Source organism: Natrix helvetica (assembly GCF_964273705.1).
Source record: "Natrix helvetica genome assembly, chromosome: 3".
NCBI classification, from domain to species: domain Eukaryota; kingdom Metazoa; phylum Chordata; class Lepidosauria; order Squamata; family Natricidae; genus Natrix; species Natrix helvetica.
The window spans coordinates 69,338,667-69,360,589 of NC_138549.1; the positions used below are offsets into that span (position 1 = coordinate 69,338,667).

Consider the following 21,923-nt stretch of genomic DNA (forward strand, 5'->3'; position numbering starts at 1 on the left):
AATGGGTATCTTAAGCCCCTGCAGGGTTTATATATAAAGGGGTCCAGAAATGACTCCCTATCCTGAAATCCCAATGTGATTAGTTTTATGGGGCAGGAAGTTATTTGAAGTCCCTAGACCAAAAAAGCTTCCTTACTTTTTAAAAAAGTGTTTGTATCATATAGAATTCTTGTTTGGTTCCATCACTTTAAAAAAGTGTTTTCGAATTCTGCTGCCTAATCATGTCTTGGAAGCATGGCAGAAAATGTTTGCAAGCATTGTTTTCTTGTCCTCGGGGTTAATTCTTTCTCTAAGAAGTTTATTTAAGGCAAATGTCACATTCAAGTTACAACCTGCTATAATCATCATCCCCACTCGGTTTACATTCAGGATTTTCCTACTTCTATGAGCCATAGGAGCTGCTCCGTCATTTTGTTGGAGCTTGTAATAATTACTCTAAACCTGATTATTATACCCCTGATGCTTCCTCAGTTTGACATGACCACCTGGGTACTAATCCATGTACCAAATCTCTCCTTTGGAAGACATCCACGCCTTCAATGAACAGATTTATTGGATGGCCAAGAGTCCTACTGTGGAGAGAATTTCCAGGCAGTAGAGGACTAAAGATATCAATTCATTCAAAATACTACTGATACACAAGTTCTTATTGAAATGTTTAAGACAGCAAGTTCTCCTGAGCCAGCCTTCAACTTCCTACCACAATGAGAATATTTATAAGATAAAACAAGAAGGGTTCCATTTCTTATTCCAACATCCTCCTCTGGCATCACAGTCAGACTCCCATGACCAACAATATTCTGTACCCATAGATCAGGCAGAAAATTGGATTGTTATGGGCACAAGGTATACTCTGTGAAGATACTCCTTCCATACTAGCAACTGTCAAGCTTGCATGGCAATGTGTCATTTCTTGCTGCCAAAGATAACACATTCCTGTCTCACTTGCCAGAAGACCAGAGGTAAATACTTCCATTTTTTTTTCAGAAGTAGCACAATTTGTAAAACAGCCATTAAACATTTGGCAGTTTATGTCGTCATCCAGTATTCCCCTACCTGGCTCATCTCCACTGAACTGACACTGGAGGCTGTTTAAAATTGTGGGTCTTCCCTTCAATAAAAATAGAACATTCAGTAACAAGATTTACTGAATGCAATTCCTAAGTTTGTTAAAATACACCACAGATGCAGGCAGCATCAATTCTACTTCTACCCCATTACATTACTGATCTTGATTCAACCAAAGAGCAGCATCTTTAGTACTTCTTTTCTTTAGTACTCTAATGTACCTAAAGAGGGTGAACAGGCTTAGACTTTTGCTCTTTCATGTTGTTGTTTTTAAGGCAATGCATATTTTTCCTCTCTTGCAGAAGGAAAGCAGATGCACATATTTTCATGTATCCATAGTTTCCCATGATCTCTCCTTTCATTCAATAGCAGATGGAACCATTTGTCAATACTACATGTTGCCATTCTGCCTCTCTACAAATCCCAAAAGGGTTTCCCCCACTTAAATTGATAATACTTCTTGTTGTATTCTTCTGCCTTCCATGTACCATTTCTGCCTTCCAAGTACACTTTACTCAGACAACTGACTCCATGTATTTGTGTTCTGGGTGATCTTACTGCATAGCTCGTTAAGTCGTTTTGTTCAGTGAAGTCACTTTGATACCCTTGCAATGGCGCTATGTGCTTTGGGGTGTTGTATGCAAACTTTTCTTCATAGCAAAACTCAAATACAGTTGTTTGTTGGAGGAGCAACACTAACAGGATGGTGCTTCTTTCCCTTATGACCTCCTCTTATATAGTTCTACCCTATATTAAAGAATTCACCCTTTGGGAACTGATTTCAGTCAAACGTATTGGAAGTTTTCCCTTTATGAGTCCTTTCCCAATGCATGTACATGTCCTTAATACTAGTTCTTCTGTGACTAGAAAGGAAGTTCAGTTCCAATTCCTTTTCATTCAAGATGCCTGATCTAGTATGAAGCCTCATGAAGCATTCATGAACTCTTCACAATTTGGAAGGTACTCACAGGCTACCATGGCAGTTTCCATGGCTTATCTAGCTTATATTGGGCAGTTGTACAGTAGTCTAGTTCATGATAAAGGTGATATGAAACCTGTCCCACTTTGATACTATTTCAGTCTGTAAGGGGTGAGATTTTGTTTCTATATAGCCTTTGTTGTTTTAGGAATATATGTATTTTAATGCTTTTATTTATTTATTTCCCTTCACATTGTTGCAAAATAGAATAATGGTGGAAATAGTAGCAGCACTGAGTAAATATTTAGCATCATAAATTTATTGCTTAATTTTTTCAGACACATAACCCTTGTTAGTGATTACATAAATAATCTTCCTAAATCAAAGCCTTTGCTTTGTATAGAAATCTTAATTGGGATTGACATCTAGAGAGCTCAACAGCAGTTCTGAATTTCAAATGCTAGGTTGATGTTGCCTCAAATAACAATGGAGGATGAGCAAGCTGTCTCATCAGCATTCTGGCTGCATCTCTCATACTTGGTATGTCAAACAGGGCATCAGCTGCTATTGAAATTGCCACATCACCATTTATAAATGGCATAGTATAATCATTTCTCCATTACTTTGTATGTGGCTTCATCAGACATACAAGGGGAGATGCTGGGCATACATCTGCATGACTGAATTGGTTACCTAAGTTATTATGTTCCTAAAAGATGATCTCGGAACTAATTTAAAATACTACTAATAATAATAATAATAATTTAAATTTATTAGCCGCTCCCTTTCCGAATAGGACTCGGGGCGGCGTACAATGGAGTAAAAAACATATAACATTTACATAAATCCATGACATACATAAGTACATAGACACACATGTTCGGAGGAGGTTAACAGATACAATACATAGACAATTAAAAACCATTAAAATACCCTAATTATAAAACCCCATGTACAATCCAAATTCAAAATGTTAAAAACAGACAGTCAGGAGGGATACGAGAAAATTACGGTTGAGCCAGGCCAGATAGTTGGAAGTAGTACTGCCGAACTTTTCTGCAATGATCTCTCTTGAAGAAAACTGGAAAGCAAATGGCAGAGATACTGTAAAGATGACAGAGAAAAGCTGCTGGATGTCAGCCTCATTCACAATTCTTCATTGTGATCTCTCTACTCAAAATATTCAGAATTTTTTTTTAGCTGAGATTTTTGGTGAGAGAGGTCCACTTAATCCTTATGGATGTTTAAAGCAGCATTTAGAATTTAGCAGCCTTTTTGATCATTGTTGCGGATGCCTCTTCCTCAGTCTTTCATATTTCTTCACTTTCCTGTTCCCCATGACCATTTCTGTATTGCACGCATAGGGTTATTGGCTCATGGGCTCCTTTTCACTAACTATTCTCTACAGAGATGATGACTGATGCACATTAAATTTTGAGAAGGAAGCTGAAGTTGGTTTACCTTCTATAATCAACCATCTTTCTTCCTGGATAATCTTGAAAATGAAGTCTTATCTTTTGTTTTTGAAATGTGTTCTACCATACCACTGGATAAAATTCTGAAATCTGCAGTTATTACTTTTGAGAACTTTTGATAAAAAAAAGAATAACTAAAATAGGCAAGCAAATTTGGCCTTGGCATCACATGTAGGGTTTTTCTCCCTATGTTTTTAAAAGCATTTATCCTTTTCTACATAGTTGTTTATCTTGTTTTTTTATACGTAATTCCCTTTAAAAAAAGAAGAAGCTCTATTTCCAGTGTATTTGACATGTTGTTGCCTGGCTTTAAAAATCTTGGTTTCTCCATTTTCTGTTTCACAGAATACAATCTCACTCTGAATGCTTATACATCAACAGAAGATGCCTTTAGGAAAAGGACTATATACATCAGGGTTATTTAACTTTAACTTTATTCAATTTCTAGACCGCCCCTCTCTCAGAAGGGACTCGGGGCGGTGTACAGTCATATTAAAACAATAAAACAATAAATATACATAGTATACATAGAGTATACATAAACAATAAATATACATACATACATAGAGTCCCTTTCGGGAGAAGGGGCGGTCTATAAATATGAATAATAAATAAATAAATAAATAAATAAATAAATAAATAAATAAATAAATAATAAAGTATAGACATAAAATAAATATGGGCTGGAGGAGGTAGCAATAATTCACTGTACAAATTTAGTTTAAGTTAGAATAAAATTTTAAAAGTTTAAAATACATTAACCCTAAAAACTATCCCAGATAAAAATATCCGCCAGGAGGTAAGAATGGAACTATAGATGGGCCAGGCCGGCTAATTGGAACAGGTGAGTCTTAAGTTTTTGTCGGAAGGAGCGGAAGTCGGTAGTAGTTCTAATATCGGGGGGGAGGTCATTCCAGAGGGTTGGGCCCATCACAGAGAAGGCTCTACTCCTAGGCGCCGCCCGTTGGCATTGCTTGGTGGACGGCACCCAGAGGAGCCCCTCCCTGTGAGAGCGGATTTGTTAATCACTCCCATATTATATATGGGAATTGGGTTCTGGATATCATGAATTGTCGAGACCAAATTTACCATAATTTTATTCTGTATTGCTACTAGTATTTCCATTAGAAATCTCGATTCACGTCTGCCAATAGAATTGTAGTAAAAATGGAAGCCACTGAGTCATAAGAAATAATACAAGCAAAAAAACAAACAAAACACAAGCAATACAATACAATACAATACAATACAATACAATAGTAGAGTTGGAAGGGACCTTAGAGGTCTTCTAGTCCAACCCCCTGCCTAGGCAGGAAACCCTATACCGTTTCAGACAAATAGCTATCCAACATCTTCTTAAAGACTTCCAGTGTTGGGGCATTCACAACTTCTGGAGGCAAGCTGTTCCACTGATTAATTGTTCTAACTGTCAGGAAACCTCAAGTAGGTCACTTCTACTTTCTGAGTGGTCCTCTGGAATCTATATCTGAATATTTTGATCTGAGTTCATTTTTCCCAGAACCAAAAATGCCAGACTCTGTTTTACAAAAATACATCTTAAAATTCAGCAGTGAATGTAGTAATGCAATGTTCAAAACATAGCCTTTGAATCCTCTGTGTATCCCGGCTTTGTACAGTGAAATTATCTGACCTTATTCTGTATATTTTTATGATGTCTTGGGTCCTGAACTTTTCAAATGCACTGCCACACTTTAATAGTACAGTTCTATTACAGCTCTGTACTATAGTATTATCAATACTATATTTCCAGCCCTTCCTACTTCTGAGAACTGAAGTCTGCCCAATTTGGCAGCACTGGATTGTTACTGGAAGTAGATTATTTGACTTTGTGGGTGGTGGTAAAAAAAAATCTTGTTCAGGAAATGTCAGTATATGTTAGAGTATACAGTAAATTAGAGGCTTCTGTTGAATTCAATGTAAAGAATTATTGTGCTATGTTTAACTCTATAAAAGGACTTGTGAGGGTAAAACTAAATTGTGCCAACTTTGCTCTCCCAAGCATGCAGTTGGTTCTGTGTCTTTGAGAAATCTTTGTTTTCAACACAGACTTTTTTAATAACTAAATTATTCTGAATTGGGAGAGGCTATCCTAAATTAAATTCATAGTTCCAGCTCTTGTTTCATTGAAATTATGACTCTCCTGACTGTTTTCTAAAAAGCAGGTCAAGGTAGTAAACTTCTTCTAATCTCCTGTAATTCAAATATTGGAAACTTTTCCATTGGGAATCATTCCCTCTGTTGTCATATATGTGAGATACATAATCTGTTTCCATAATCTGATTAGACCTTGTTGCATGTGCTGAAATATGCAAAGGCATCCCCACTAAAACAAATTTCCTTCTTCTGAGTCTTTTGCTCAATCAGGGTTGATGACTTCTCTTCTTCTGAAAGTGGCAGTTTAGAGACTGCCGTAAAATGACTAACTGTCCCAGTAAACAACATCACTTGAAAATCCCTTTGAAATGATTCTTTCTGTTTTCAGCATGCACATTTCTGAAAGCCAACAAGAATTCTTCCGAATGCTGGATGAGAAAATTGAAAAGGTAAGAGGAACAAAGAAAATGATTTATACATTATTGTACTTGAGTTGTAATATAGTTGCTTGTGTATCATCCTGAAATGCAAAGAGACACAGAAATATCTAAAATGTACAACTATGACTATGGAATCATTTAAAAGGTGAGAATCAATTTGGGACTTATCATTGACTAAGCAAGTTTCCATTTTATAACAAGTTCCTAATGCTAACCTATTATACTTTCATTCACTGATTGATTTTATTGGAATGTAAAACTTAAACCCTAAAAAAAAAACCTTCCTTTGGGGACAGTGTCCATTTTCACTAGAGGCAACTCCCAAGGCCAAGACAATACAGAGAGTCTGTAGCAGTGGTGGGTTCCTGCCGGATCGCACCGGATCGCGCGCTCCCTTTCGGCGCTGAACCTGGAAGTACGTTCTTGCCGACGGGACGATGCTTGCCTGCGCTCCACCAGCTCAGCTGGGACCGGAGACGTTTCTCTGCTCAGCAATGTCTTCAGTGGAGCGGTGGCAGCCTGGCAGGCTGAGCCTGCGTCCCTTTCAGGCGCTCTGCTCCGCTGAGGAAACGTCTCCGGTCCCAGCCGAGCTGGTGGAGCGCAGGCAAGCGTCGTCCCGTCGCCAGGGGCGGGGCAAGAACGTACTTCCGGGTTCAGCGCCGAAAGGGAGCGCGCGATCCGGTGCGATCCGGCAGGAACCCACCACTGGTCTGTAGGTAGGTATGGATACATTTCTTAGGGGCCATGAATGGTTTTTTTTTTCAGACTAGGGTGAAGAAGGATTTAAATGAGTTCCTCAGGACTGAGGGGAAAGAAAACTCTTTGCAACCTTTTCAACCAAGGATCAATTCTAAATTGATGCTAAATAAGACTCAACAGAATTCAAGAGGGGTTGGAAATTAGATCATTTGTAGGAACATAATGATTCTAAGCTTATGACTTGTTTAACTCAGCCCCACCCCAGCACTGCTTGCTCTTCTTCTAAAAGGGCTTCTTAAATGACATTTAGAACTTTCACCCTCTAGATCAGGTATTACAGATTTTTTTAAAGCAGATTTGGCACTCTGAAAAAGTTTGAAAAACCATGAAATCTCTAGAATAGTAAGCTAGTCTGATCCATGAGCTTTTACGGGAATATAAGAATTATTGTTTATCATGCCCTGACATAACAGCATATAGAAGGTTGTGGCGTTTTTTCATAGCTCTGATATTTCATCTTATACCTGATAATGGTTCAACAACTGCAATTTTCCCTTCTTCTTTTCTTTTGATGATTTTTTTGGTCTTTAACTAAAATGAAGATTTTAAAAAAATCAGAGAACATTTTATCTTCATCCTTGATAGAGGTGTTACCTTAGGTACCAAAACTACTGTTCTCCATAAGAAAAACTGAAAATTATTCTCTGACATCAGCAAGTACAAATTACCATAATTTTTGCTCCATAAGACACACACACACCCGCCCCCATAAGTGGGTGGAAATGTCTGTTCATCTTATGGAGCAAATATTGCGTCACAGACCATGAAGTGAATTATCTCAGGGGTCCCCAGCAGTGAACCGGTGCCGGTCCTTTGGTGAATAGCACCTGGGCTGTGGTGGCGGGGTCCTTTTACAGTGCTGAACCTACTTCTTCTGTCTTTGTCATTGCCCGTCTCTTCTGTCTCTTTTCCGCATTACAGAAGTCAATAGGCAGAGCTGGCATATGAGAGGACACCTATCTGTGGTCCTCCTAGGCTCATCCTGATTTTTTTTTCCTCCTCTAAACCTAGGTCAGGTGTGAAAAATATGTTAACTTCTACCCTCAAAACTGAAATGTTGGTTAAATGCACTAGGGGGAGGTGGAAAATTTGGTCATTCATTTGATCACCATAGTTCAACTGTTTGAATGTAAATGTAGGTTTCTGCATGATCCTTCCTCCAACACAACTGCAGGTGTTTGGAACAGGAATCTCTTTTCTGATTAAGCATATTTTAGTATATAGTTTGACTTTTCAATTGAAATTTATCCAGGCTGAAGTTAATGAAGACAAATCTCAGGATTTTTTCCCCTCCCGGCTTTAGAATAAATAGCAGCAAAATTAAATGTCTTCTAATGCAGGAATAAAATGCGTGCAGTTAAACACAGTTACTATAGGTTTATGTCAATACTGAATAACTAGCCACGGATTTCAGTAGATGCTTCTATTAATCCAAACAACTTCATTGCAGATTCCTGTACTATTCATCAACGCATTGGTTACATGAAACACCTGGATACACTGCTTTTATTTCATGTGTATTGTAACAATGAAATGTGAAAATACATGAAAGGTTTGTGTAATAATAAGTGATTCCCCAATCAGCAATTACTTAACTTGTCTAGACAACACAAAAATAATAAACGATGGAAAGAATTTGGCTGCCACTGGACGGACTGCATTAGTTCTACATAGCCTGCCCTGGGGAAAGAGGAATATGAGGGCTTGAGAAAGATACAGGAAAATTGATGTGGGAAAATGAAAGGTTTTCATCTGGCCCAGAAATGAAGGACCCTGGAAATGCACACTTAAAAAAAAAGCTGGCGGCCTTTTTGTTCTAGACTTGTATTTATGGCAAATCTGCAAATGTGCTCCTTTAGTGGAGAGGATGGCATGCAAATGGACTAAGCAAGCATTTTCAAGTTAATATCTGATACCACATATTTTAAAAGATATTGGCTACATGGGAACAGAATATCAGTCTTTGTGTCTGGTCTCTGATTTCAGTAGTCTTAAATGACCTAATACTGTCGGATTGGCATTATTATGTTTAAATAATTATAGCTGCTGCCCTTATGTATATTCTCAAAAGCTATAATGTAAATGACCAAAAAAAGGAAGGCAATCAATTCCTGTTTTCCAGTATGTTAAGAAGGAATGAGTTATTAATATTAAATTAATAACCACTAATAAAAAAAATCCCCATATAAATTAGAGTTGCTCCCACTTGAGCAATAACATGTTTGTGCCATTGGAATTTTTAGACTTTGCTTTGAGTCTCTACATTGGTGTGTAAAGTACCTATTGGGAGCAGGGAGTGACTTTTTCTTGGCACAATATATAAATCATCCTTTACGTTCACAAAGTAAATGAGAGTGCTATCCATTTCCTAGAATTGTTTCAAAGAAAAGGTTTATTAGCAGAGGAATCATAAAAGGAGCCCAATCTTTTGTTTTCACTTCTTGGCCAAATATAATCATGTTGACCATTTCTAGTGCATTTAAGATTATTTCCTCCCCAGGGTTAAGAACTCACTGATCAAGGCATTATTTTTCCATTTAATCTGCCACAAGCCAGGATACCTGTCTCCTAGATTTCAAGTTGTCATGACCCAAAGAGATTAATAGAGGATAACTTGCAAGTGATTCTATTCTTTGTTTGTTTTCTTAGAAAAGCTCCAGACCCCTCAATTTTAGTTCAAAGGTAATGGTTGTTTTTGTCCATAATTCTTTCATTTTCCTAAAACTTGTCAACAGAAAAGAATACTTGGAGTTCCCTAAGAATTTGAAATAACAATAATGTGTGTAGGATAGAGCCACAAAACTGGTCTTCTTTCATGAACTTAGCTTGAAGGGCAGATTCACAATTGGAACGGTAAGACAGGAGTGATAAAATATTAGCTTAATATTGGTTATTGCTAGTGCTTTTGCAGAACTACATAATGAGGTTTTGCAATGAGAAGGGTCATGCTGGTGTCAGCAAACACTACTTAAACAGCCTATTTAGCCAACATAGTTGGATTTTTTTTCCAGAAGGCTTCTGTAACTCCTATTAAATGTTTCTTCAGTAAAATGTTGAAGGGATTGTTTCGATCCTGCTCCTGATGAAGTCAAAGCATTCAAAATATTTGAACCACTTAATTCACAAATAAGCCACAGAAGATGCTGTGGGTTTCTTCCACTATAAATCAATGTTATCTTGTGATGCAAATGAAATGTTGTAACAATTCAACTTTTGTCTCATATGCTATAAGAATAAAGACACTGCTGGAACTATGTGTTTCATATGCTGAGCCCAAATGGCACTGAACTAACTTCCATAAAAGTATGATCAAACTTCTTTAGTCCTACACTTAAACAGAATTGCCCATCTAAATTCCAAATTAAATGCCTAGTTCACATGCCTGCTTGTTAACATCCTTATAAGTAATGTGACTTATTGAGTTTGAAAACAAAGTACCGGTATATGTGTTTGGAGAGAGAGACACAGACTTATGAGATTCGGTGCTTGTAGGTGAGAACTGTCTAACCAGGATATGTTGAAGCAAGTCAGTGTGGTAGCATGCGTTTTACAAACCCCAGGTTCATGTAGTCTGTCCTTTCATTTCATTTCAATTCATTTTCATTTTTTATTGTAGTTCGCTACTGTCACATGTAGATAATTCTTCAGATTGCTTTACTTTTCTCTTTTCTGTAGCAAAGAAATTTAGATACAGTATTATGGCTAAATAGTTGGGATAATCATCTATAACGATAATCAAGGAAATTAGTAAGGTATTAGGGAACATTTTCACACACACGCAGAGCTTAAAGATTTATTTTTTTATTTAAAAAATGTATTTTTAGACATACAAAGACATAGACTTTCACTTACATTTCACATTTTTTAGCCTTCTTATTTCATTATCTTTTATCTATTTAATATTTTGGCTGTTTACCTCTGGTAAGTTTTGTTCCTCTTAAGTATATATCACATTTATTCTTAGCTTGTGATTTTTATCATTTTATCGTTCTTATCATTAATCTTTGTTTCTTTCCTCCAACCACCTATACCAGTGATGGCAAACCTTTTTTGGCTGCCGTGCCAAAAGCGGGGGAAGCACAGGGCGGTCGTGCACCGGTGTGCCACACCCATAATGCTATGCACGCGTGCGCCCCCAACACATGCACATGCGCACAATCAACGATACCCACCCACCCCTGCTTTTGCTGCAGTTTTTTCGCCTTTCCCAGGCTCCAGAGGCTTTCTAGGAGCCTGGGGAGGACAAAAACAGCCCCCTCGGACAGCCTCCGGATGCCTCAGGAGCTTCCCTGAAGGTTCCGGAGGGCGAAAAACGGACCTACAGACAAACCAGAAGTCACCATTCCTGAACTTCTGGGTTCCCTACAGGGTCAATTTTTGACCTCCGGAGCCTTCAGGGGCCTTTAGGAGGCTTCCATGAAGGCTCCAGAGGGCAAAAAAACAGCCCTACGAGCAAACCGGAAGTCTGTTCCCTTCAGGGAAGCCTCTGAAGGGCAAAAAACAGCCTCAAGGCTGAAGTCAGCTGGCCAGCATGCACATGTGCCCTGGCCAGCTGACGGCAACGCCTAGCATGCCCTGACAAATGGCTCAGTGTGCCACCTGTGGCACGCATGCCATAGGTTCACCATCACGGTCCTATACCATTGTTCCCATATCAGATAATATTCTGTCTCTTCCTTTCCCTGAATTTTTTTGTTAGCTTGTCCATCTCTGCACAGTCCAGAAACTTTCTTATTATTTCGTCTTCATTTGATTTGCAAGTAGGTTAGCCAGTCTAGTTTCATGCCTTGTTCTGCCGGTTCCTGCATTGTTTTCAGATTTCGCTGCCCATTTATTAAATCTTTGTATCTTATCAATTTGTTTATATCTGTAAAATTGGGATGTGTCGTCATTTCTGTCGGGTTAGCCAGTTTGGAATTTTCGTGTAATGATTTTTTCTAATTTTGTGCCAATTTTGGAGTAACGCATTTCTAATTAAATGCTTTTGAAAGTATTTATGAGTTTTGGTTTTACCATCCCATAGAAATGAATGCCATCCTACTTGCAAATCATGGCCGTCTAAAGTCAAGATTCTTTTGTTTTTTAACTCCATCCAATCTCTCAGCCATGTTAGTGTTGTCGCTTGTGAGTATAGCTCCCAATCCAGTAGTGCTAGGCCTCCCCTCTCCTTGCTGTCTTGCATTAACTTTAGTTTGTGCTCACTTTTCTCCCTTGCCATATGAACCTGGATGTTAATTTGTTTAATTCTTGGAAGAATGTTTTGCCAGGGTTAATTGGCGCGGCTTGTAACAGAAATAAGATTCTTGGAAGAATATTCATTTTTACTGTGGCAATACGTCCCATTAGTGATAGCTGTATATTCTTCCAGCTTTCTAGATCTTTCTTTATTTGCATCATTAATTTATTGTAGTTGTCCTCTTTGATTGTAGAGCACTTTGCCGACACCCAGATCTCCAAATATTTCTTTATTATTTGCATTTTGGTCACTGATTCTAATTCTTCCTCTTATTTTTTCATCACACTTTTAGTTATCATTTTTGTTTTGCTTTTGTTAATTTTTAATCCTGCCACCTCCCCGAATTCTTCTAATTTTTGAATTAGTTTGGGGCCAGATTTCAGTGGATCTTCCAGTATAAATACTAGGTCATCAGCGTAGGCTTGGGTCTTGTATTCTTCATTTTCGATTCTTAATCCTTTTATTTCCTGGTCTTTTCTGATTTCATTTAACAGTATTTCCAAAGTCAATATAAACAACAAGGGTGAGAGGGGCATCCCTGTCTAACTTCCTTCTTTATTTCAATCTTATCCATTAGGTTTCCGTTCATAAGAACTTTGGCTATTTGAGTATTGCATAATTTTCCTATCATTTTTGTAAATTTCTCTCCAAATTTCATCATCTCTAATTGTAATATTATAAATTTCCAAACTAAATTATCAAATGCTTTCTGTGCATCAAGGAAAACCAGTACAGATTGCTTTTCCGGATGTACCTCATAATATTCAAGTGTGTCCAGAATGATTCTCGTATTGTTTTTGATGTATCTGTGGGGTAAAAAGCTGTTCTTCTCTGGATGAATTCGTGCATTTAGCACTTGTTTGATTCTTTCCACCATAATTGCTGCAAATAATTTATAATCAGAATTTAATAGTGAGATTGGTCTGTAGTTTTGAATTTCTTGTGTGTTATCTTCTTTAGGGATGAGCAATATTACTGCTTCCGTCCATGAATCAGGAACCTTGGCTTCTCCTAGAACTTCATTAAACATTTCTAGTCCCAGTTCCTCCAGTATTATTTGGTTATATTTATATAGCTCTACCGGAATTCAATCTTATCCTGGAGGTTTATTGTTCTTCTGCTTCTTCATAACTGATTCTACTTCCACTGTCGTTATTGACCTATTTCACCTCCCTCTGTTCTTTCGAGATTGGATTCACCTTTCCTGGGTTTAGGTATTATTTTATCTTAGTTTCCGCCATGGCATCCTACGAGTATAATTTTGTGAAGTATCTTTGTATAATTTGCTTCTTTTCTTCCGATCTATGTTGAATAATTCCTTCTTCATCCTTTAGTTGGTATATCATTCTTTTTCTCTTTTGTTTTTTAGTAATGGCGAACCTATGGCACGTGTGCCACAGGTGGCACACCGAGCCATTTGTCAGGGCACGCAAGGCACTGCCCTGGTAGCTGGCCAGCGTGCATGCGCGCGCTGGCCAGCTGATTTCACCCTTTTTTAAAGCCATTTTTTGCCCTCCCCAGGCTCCAGAGGCTTTATAGGCCCTCCGGAGGCTTCAGGGACCGTCCCTGAATGGTATATCATTCTTTTTTCTCTTTTGTTTTTTAGTGATGGCGAACCTATGGCACACGTGCCACAGGTGGCACGCCAAGCCATTTCTCAGGGCACGCAAGGAACTGTGACTTCCGGTTTGCTCGGAGGGTCGTTTTAAGCGCTCCGAAGGCTTTAGGGAAGCCTCCGGACGGTCCCTGAAGCCTCCGGAGGGCCTATAAAGCCTCTGGAGCCTGGGGAGGGCAAAAAAAGCATGTAAAAATGGGGGGTCGCGCCTGTTGTGCACGCATGCACACTGGGGGGTCACACATTGCATTATGGGTGTGGCACACCCGCACATGACCCCCCCTGCGCTCCCCCTACTTGTGGCATGCGAGCCAAAAAAGGTTCACCATCGCTGGCCTATATGCTAGCCACCATCTGGGTTTGTTGGCATATTCAAAATAATTCTGTTTGGCCACTTTAATTTTCTGCGCTAATTCATATTTGGGTTATTAAATTGATCTTATGTTTTATCATCTCTTTTTTCTTTTTTGGATTTATTCTTTGGGTCTTAATGTAATTCTGCCTCCACTTCACTGAGCTCTCTTTGCATACATTCTTGTTGGTTTTGTTGTTTTCTATTTTTCTTGCTATATAAGCAATTGTGAGTCCTCTTATGTATGCTTTCGTGGTGTCCCAAAGATTTTGCAGAGAAATGTGTTCTTTTTTATTCACCCTAAGGAATAGTTTTAATTCTTTCTCTAACATTTGGGTGTATTCTGTCTCCTTTACCAAATTTTGGTTCATCATCCATCTTTTTTTTTTTTTGCCTTTCCATTTTAATTTTATCAGATTATGATCCGCCCATTCATTGGTTTCTATTTCAGTTTCTTCTAGCTGGTTTCATAAACCCGATGATGTCTAAGCCATTTTTATTCTTGACCAGGACTGGTGGGAGTTCAAATAAAAAGTATATTGTTTTCATGATTTGTGCATCTCTCTCCATATATCATGGAGTTTATATTCCATTGCCACATCAAAAAAGGACTTAGGTAGTTTGTTTTTCTTAGTCTTTTTTTTATTTTCGTAATCCATCTTTTTATCCGCTATTGTGTTGTAGTCCCCAATTAGACAGATACTTTTATAGTCCAATTTATTTATTTTATTATGTAGTTTCCTTCAAAAATCCTCTTGATTCTGGTTTGGGGCATATATTACTATTAATAAAATCGGTTTTTGTGTTGTTTCTAAATTAATCATTAAAATCCTGCCCTCTTTGTTGGCAAAGACTAATTTGCAGTTTATTTTTTCTTTAATATACATTGCTATTCATCTTTTTTTCTTGTCTGCCAATGAAATATATAATTTTCCTAATTTTGCATTTTCAAGTAAGTTAATATGTTCCTTTTTAATGTGTACTTTCTGCAAACATGTTATGTCTGCCGTCAGTTTCCGGAGTTTGGTGAAAATCTGTGCTCTTTTTTTTTTTTTTTTTGATGCATTCAGACCGTTAATATTTATCGAAATGATTGTTGTTTCCTGTTCCATAATTAATTGGGATGTTTTTTGTTACTTCTAGTTTGTATCTGACTTTTCCCTCTCGCGCCTTCCGTTTCTGCTCTCGTTCTCTCTTGCTTCTGTTCCTCTTCCCTGTTTCTTTCCTTTTCCTTGGTTGATTCTTCTTCTTGACTTCTACTTTCTAGCTCTTCTCTGTTTCCTTGTTCTTCTTCCATTGTAAAATATTTTTTTAAAAATTCTTGGGCTTTTTCTATGCTGTCAATTTTGTAGTTTTTTTCTTGCCATGAAACAAGTATCCCTCCCGTACCAACCATCTGTACATTACTCTACTTTTGTTTAATTGATTACTTAGTAATTGGTACTGCCTTCATTGTTCTCTGACTCTTCGTGGTATGTTTAACTGTGATTAACATTTTTTCCTTGTATGTTATTGTCCCCTCTCTGGTTTTCCTATACATTTTGTCCCTGGTTGTTCTTTTTGCAAATCTTATGTGAACTTCCTTCGGCAGTCTATGTCCTCTTGTGTAATTGGTGTGCACCCGGTACACCTCATCGATATCTCCTCTTATCTCTTGCTTATTTCTCTGTACGGTTTCTGCAAAAAAATTCATCATTTTTCCTTTCAGGTCCTCCTCCATTTCTTCAATTATGTTTTGAAATTTTAAATAATATGATGCTCTTTCCATCTCCAGGAAGATTATTGATTCTTCTAATTCTTTATTTGCTTATGCATATTTCAGGTCTATTTTTTCCATCTTCTGATCCATATGTTATATCTTTGTTTCAATGGTCTGTATTTTCTGTTCATTAACTGTTATAGCATTCTGTATTTTTCCAATTTTATTGTCCATATTTTTAATGTCCCCTTTCAATTCTCCCATTTCATTTTTAATTTCCTCATGGTGCCTTCTCATCTCTTCATGGTTGGTAGCTATTGCTTCCTGGGTTTACGTCATTGCCTCTGGACCATCAGGAGCATTGCTTGCATATTTTGTATCGTTTGAGCCGATCCCAATGTTCCTGCCATTGTTCCACCTTTCTCCAACCCCAGTGCACTCTCAATTGTTCTTTGATTTTATGGTGAGGATGATGCTGATGTAGGGTTTGATGTTGTCTCTTCTTAGTTAAGATGGTAAAAGTTCCATCTTTATCCCTCTATTAATACTCACCCACAAATTTGCATACAAATTCATAGTTTCACCGGGATAAAATACCCTGTAAAATACACTTCAGCTGCTCCCTGTTTCAGATTTTATCTCCAAAACTCCCTAATTTCCAGACTCTCCTTCCCAATATAGTCTTCTCAATAATTCTATTTTACAGTAGATAAATATCAGTAGATAGATAAATCAATAAATATCAATAGTTAACAATAGTTAATTATGACCAGAGAATATTCAAAATGTCCTATAAATTACTATATTTTTGAATTTTAAATATTATATATCACAGTATATATAAGTAAGTGTATGTATGTATGTATGTATGTATGTGTATACACACACACACATACATACATACATACATACATATATGTAAGTACCTATAATCAATTATACAAATATACAGTTCTAATAGCCTAACTCTATATAATTTTCCCCTAAATAGCTAGCTAACATCCACTTTCCTGTTTCTAAAGCCTCATTCCTTCCCCTCTTTCAATTTATTCTGATTTTTATTATTACTTATCAGTCCTATATTTTATTATTTTATTTTTTCCTTTATATTATTCTTCTATAATCCTATGTATAAAAATATATACTTTCAGTGATAACAATAGTTCCCCTTTCATTTAGTATTCAATTGTTTGTTTGTTTTGTTTGTTTGTTTGTTTGTTTTATTGGATCTATATGCCGCCCTTCTCCCAAAGGACTCAGGGCGGCGTACAACATTAAAAAAACACATATCACAAAAGTTAAAAGGAAATTAGATACATATCCAAAAAAAACAAACCCAATTAATAGGACAATAACATTTTAAAAATTAGATAAAATTAACAGGCCAATTAACGGTCTTTATCAGTCGTGATTCTACTTCTATTTCCCCCAAAGCTTTTTTTCCCCTTTATGTCACTGTCACTTGTTCTTGCATCAGCCTTTACAGTTCAAAATTATAATCCACTAGATGGCACCTTTGTCTTAATGTCACTATCCATATGTTCAGCAAAAGAAACAAGAAAATTCTCCGGTTACTCCAAAAACGCTGTTCCAGCTGTCCCCCAGCCAATTCCAACTCCCAATAATGTTTATAGTTATAGTCCCAAGAGTTAAATTCTTCGTTATCTGTATTTGTTGCTTGTGATTGTTACACTGTTCAATATCCGCCTGCTCTCCGAGGAACACTGTATCCAGTTCTGGTTCGATCCTCTGTGTGGTCCAGCTGTTCCTGTCTACAGCCAATATCTCCCAATCTAGTCTCTTTCTACTTTCTCTTCAATCTCCTGTCGGGTTTCTCTCCATGTTCACTCCTCTTACCCTTATTTGCGTTATCACTTTCCACTCTTGAGTGGAAGATACTTGCAAACAAAGAGAAAAAATATTGAGGGAATATTTTTGGAGAATCATCATAGGCAAAAGTTTTCTAAAATGAATGAATTAGATCCAAAAGAAGCAAACAATAGCCTGCTGGTTGGTACAGAAGACAGGCTACTCCACTGTGTGGAAAAGCCAGATAATACAAATTGAGTGCTTTTCAGAAGAATGGAATAAGGAGTAAACCTGACTCTCATGAATCTTACTTCCAGTTTACATTAATAAACTTTCAGATTGGTTGTCCTCCATGTTAATCAGAGAGATTGTATATGGATTTTCTACCTCCATATTCCATTGAAATATTTCAGATGTAAATGGATGTAAATTGAATAGTGAGAATGTTTGAAATTCAATTTTCTCTTGGGACAGTCACAATTTAGATTTAACAGAAGGGTTAAATTGACCCCTGTATAACCCCAGAGCTGAGTGTCAGATTAAAACCTTGGTATTTTCCCTTGTATGAATAGTGGAAGAGGGTTTGCCAGAGATGTTCCTTGAACCCAGTTGTCTTCAAGTGTCACCTGGCTGCGTGAGAACTACAATTCCCGGGCTTCCCGAGAGCTAACATGTCAGGGCAACAATGATCTGTTGAAGCACATAATGAAGAAGGTGTTAATCTTGACTCAAAATGTTTGTGTAACTAGATGTGATAGTGGTACAACCCTCTTTGGATTCTACTGATCGTTCTACTGATTCTACTGATCAATGACACTTGGGAGATTAAAGCAGGAGTCGTGATAGCACAGTGATTAGAATCCAGTATTGCAGGCTAACTCTGCCCGTAGCCTGGAGTTCAATCCTGACTAGCTCAAGATTGTCTCAGCTTTCCATCCTTCTGAGATAGATAAAATGAGGACCCAGATTGTTGGGGGCAAGATGCTGACATTTAAACCACACATTGATTGCTGTAAAGCACTATGGGGAGTTATACAAGCCTAAGTGCTATTGCTAAAACAGCATGTTTTGGAGATAGAAGCTTGATTTTTTTTTTCCTCTTTCCCCATGACTTTCTTTGTGATTTCAGAGCTTAGTTCTGGTAGGCTGCAAAGCCGTTTTCACTCATGTGGGTGGACTCTTCATGGCTCTGTTTGTTTCTTTTCAAGAAACGAAAAATTATGCTCTGAATATGTGCTTGCATGTGCATTCATTGACATTCTTCTAAAGAGCATCATGAAAACAGAAGACCAACTGAAGCTTAGAGTTTCTGTGTTGGGAACCACTTTAATCCCTTGGAGAACCATTCATCAGAAAAGCTGCAGTGTCTTTGCAGTTCCCTTTACTATCGTTAAAGCAAAAATATTTGACACAATTATTTTCACCATACCATACCAGGCCACCCAGCCTCTTCCATTGCTTCCTTTGAATGGCAATTAGAAAAAGGAGTTAAAGGCTGGAGCAGTAGAAGGCACTGTGCTTTTCTGGTTTCTGAACCTCATACTGTGGAACTATAATAGAGCTACACAAGAGAATAATTTATCTTACTGATTTTCTATATTCCTGTGGCTTCAGTTTGTTTATGAATGCATCATTTTAAAACAATAAAGCAGCTAATAAAAGGATATGGTGCAGAACAGGTAGAATGTTGCCAGAATATGAGCATGATTATCATTGATTGTTAAAAAATGAGAAAGAGGAGAAGAAGCAAAAACAAGAACATGCTGCATTAAAAACTCAAATTCATCCTTATCTGTATTTGTGTTGTGGGGCTATATTTGCTGTAATCGTGCTTCTGTTTACATGCACGTAACCTTTGCTTATTTTTATTTTAAAAGGCATAATTTAGAATTAGTTAAAGGTAACAGGACTCAGAATATCCGTGTCAGAAATTGCCTGGATTTTGTGTTTTTTTAAAAAAAATAAAAATAAATTTTAAAATAAGTATCTGGTGCCTCAAGCACAGAGACAGAAGCTTTAGGACCTTCAAAGTTTAATGGTTTAGAACAGCATGTCCCAAAGGTGCTTTTTCAAGAGGCAATTGGACTCCTTGTTTTTCTTTGAAGATGTTTCGCTTCTCATCCAAGTGGCCTCAACGACTCTTTAAACAGTGGTTCTCAACCTGTGGGTCGGGACCCTTTTGGGAGTCGAACGACCCTTCCACAGGGGTCGCCTAAGACCATCGGAAAACACATATTTTCGATGGTCTTAGGAACCGAGACACCAATTTTATGGTTGGGGGTCACCACAACATGGGGAACTGTATTAAAGGGTCGCGGCATTGGGAAGGTTGAGAACCACTGCTTTAAAAGAATGCAAATGACCAGCTGTCTGCAAGGAATATAAATCTTTCCATTCCCCACCATCCAGTCAGAGCTGAAGAAGCTTCTTGGATGAGAAGCGAAACGTCTTCAGAGAAACAGTCCAGTGCCACTTGAAAAAGAACCTTTAAGACAACCATGACCTGGATGAGCAACATGTTTGGAACAGCAGTTCTCAAATATTTTGGTCTCCAGACTATTTTAAATTTTTAAAAAATGATTGATATTTACTAAATTAGAAGTTAAAACTGGGAAATCTAAAAAAAAAAAAAAGATTTTGCAGACTCCTTGAAAAGGTCTTGATGACCTGAAAACCCCATTTTGAGAACCAATGGTTTTAGACAAATTTGAACTGACTTGGTTAATTTGTTTCTATTTTATACCCATCTTTTATAGAGTTCGGATTGCAGATACATAGTATTCTCTTCCATTTTATTTTCATATCAACATTATTAGGTTGAGAAAATGTGAATGGTCTACAGTCACTTAGTGAATCGATGGATGAATGGGATTTGAATTTAAATTTACATGAAGATAACCCAATACCCTTAACTGTACAACATAACATTGGATACAAATGTGTGTTTGTGGTAGAAATGATGAAGATGCAGGATAGAATCAAGTATTTAAAAGTAGAACTAATGTTGAAATATTAAATGCAAGATGGTATTTATTTATTCACTGTTCTCAGAAGAGTTTAAATATATAGAAATTAATACCGCAGTAATCTCAAAGATACCTGATAGCTATCTGAGTTCCATCACATCAGTCATGCCATTTAGAAACTACACAATGATTTGCATGTAGCTAAAAAGCTTAATCTTATTTGCATTTCAACCTAAAACAATTGACAGAATGTGCACATCCCTTTCCATGGGCCTGGCCAGAATTTAGAAATATTTCATGACTCATCTATAATTTATTCTACAATGTTCCTATCTTTATGTGATTCTCTTCAATGACAAATAGGCCCAATTCTTAGTCTTTATTCCAAAAGAGAGAGAGAAAGAAGCCTGAAATGAATTGCTTTTGGCCACATACCACATTGTTTTCTTGTTTTTAAATAACAATAATCTCCACTTCTTATGTCACCATCATTTCATTCTCTTGTGTTGATTACAACTTTTCCTCTTTCAATTGTATTTAGGGTTATAATGCTAAGGAATATAATGCTACCCTGCCAAAATAAAATCATCAAGTTGATTAAAACACACAGCATGAACTTAACTGAATTTCAAAACTAAAACAAGTATTGAGTTTTAGCAGGGATGATTACTTGTGTGGCATACAACAATATCAGCCTTGTTTCCCTATTCATGCCTTTTAAGAATATAGACCTTTTTGCCTAGACATAGATAGATTTTCTCACAAAAACTTCCTTCTCTCCCACTCTATTTCCATCTCCTGATTTCAGCCCTTTCCAAAGGAAGATTTTACTCACTTAATTTGCTCTCCCGATTTTTTTTAATCTTCTCCCAGTCTGGTAATTTGGTTAAAATATTTTTTTTCTCTTGCTTATATTGTGAACTAAAGTTGAAGACTGAATCCAAATTGCAACACAGAAAAGGCATCACTTAAGCAAACTAATATTAACGCTATATGGCAGTGACCTATATTCAAGTACAGATTTTTAAATTGAATTAATAAGTTCAGCCATGATCTCTTTTTTCCATGGCAATTACCCTGAGAAAGGAGCTATGCCGAAGAGCTGCATGCCATTCTTCAGGAAGACGTGGGTTGTATCCCTGATTTTTTAACCAATGTTTGCATGTTCTCTTCCATTCCTTTCCCTTTTTCAAGTCTGTTGCTGCCTACATAGAGTCATCATGAAGCTGATAAGATGCTTAAAAGTAAAGCAAGAGGTTGAGCTGAATTTCAAGTTAATAATTATAATTATCTTAGGTGCAAAACCTTTTAATGACAGACTGAAGAAGGAAAGATTCTCATCCTCCCTCACTGGAGCTGCAGGCTCACTGGATGGATGCATGGATGCATGGAGCAAACACATATGGCCACCTGACTTAATCAAATTGTTCTGGGCAGCTAACTACGCACACACACATACACACACACACA

At 37.3% G+C, this 21,923-nt stretch overlaps 1 protein-coding gene across 1 annotated transcript in view; it reads left to right on the top strand.

Moving 5' to 3' along the window:
* The window catches only part of LOC309389251 (uncharacterized protein C1orf21), a 144,787-nt gene that overhangs the window by 117,674 nt on the left and 5,190 nt on the right, over nucleotides 1-21,923 (top strand). Inside the window, exon 5 of the mRNA XM_081947394.1 lies at nucleotides 5,966-6,026. Coding sequence (XP_081803520.1) covers nucleotides 5,966-6,026 — 61 coding nt within the window. The remainder of the gene's footprint in view (nucleotides 1-5,965; nucleotides 6,027-21,923) is intronic.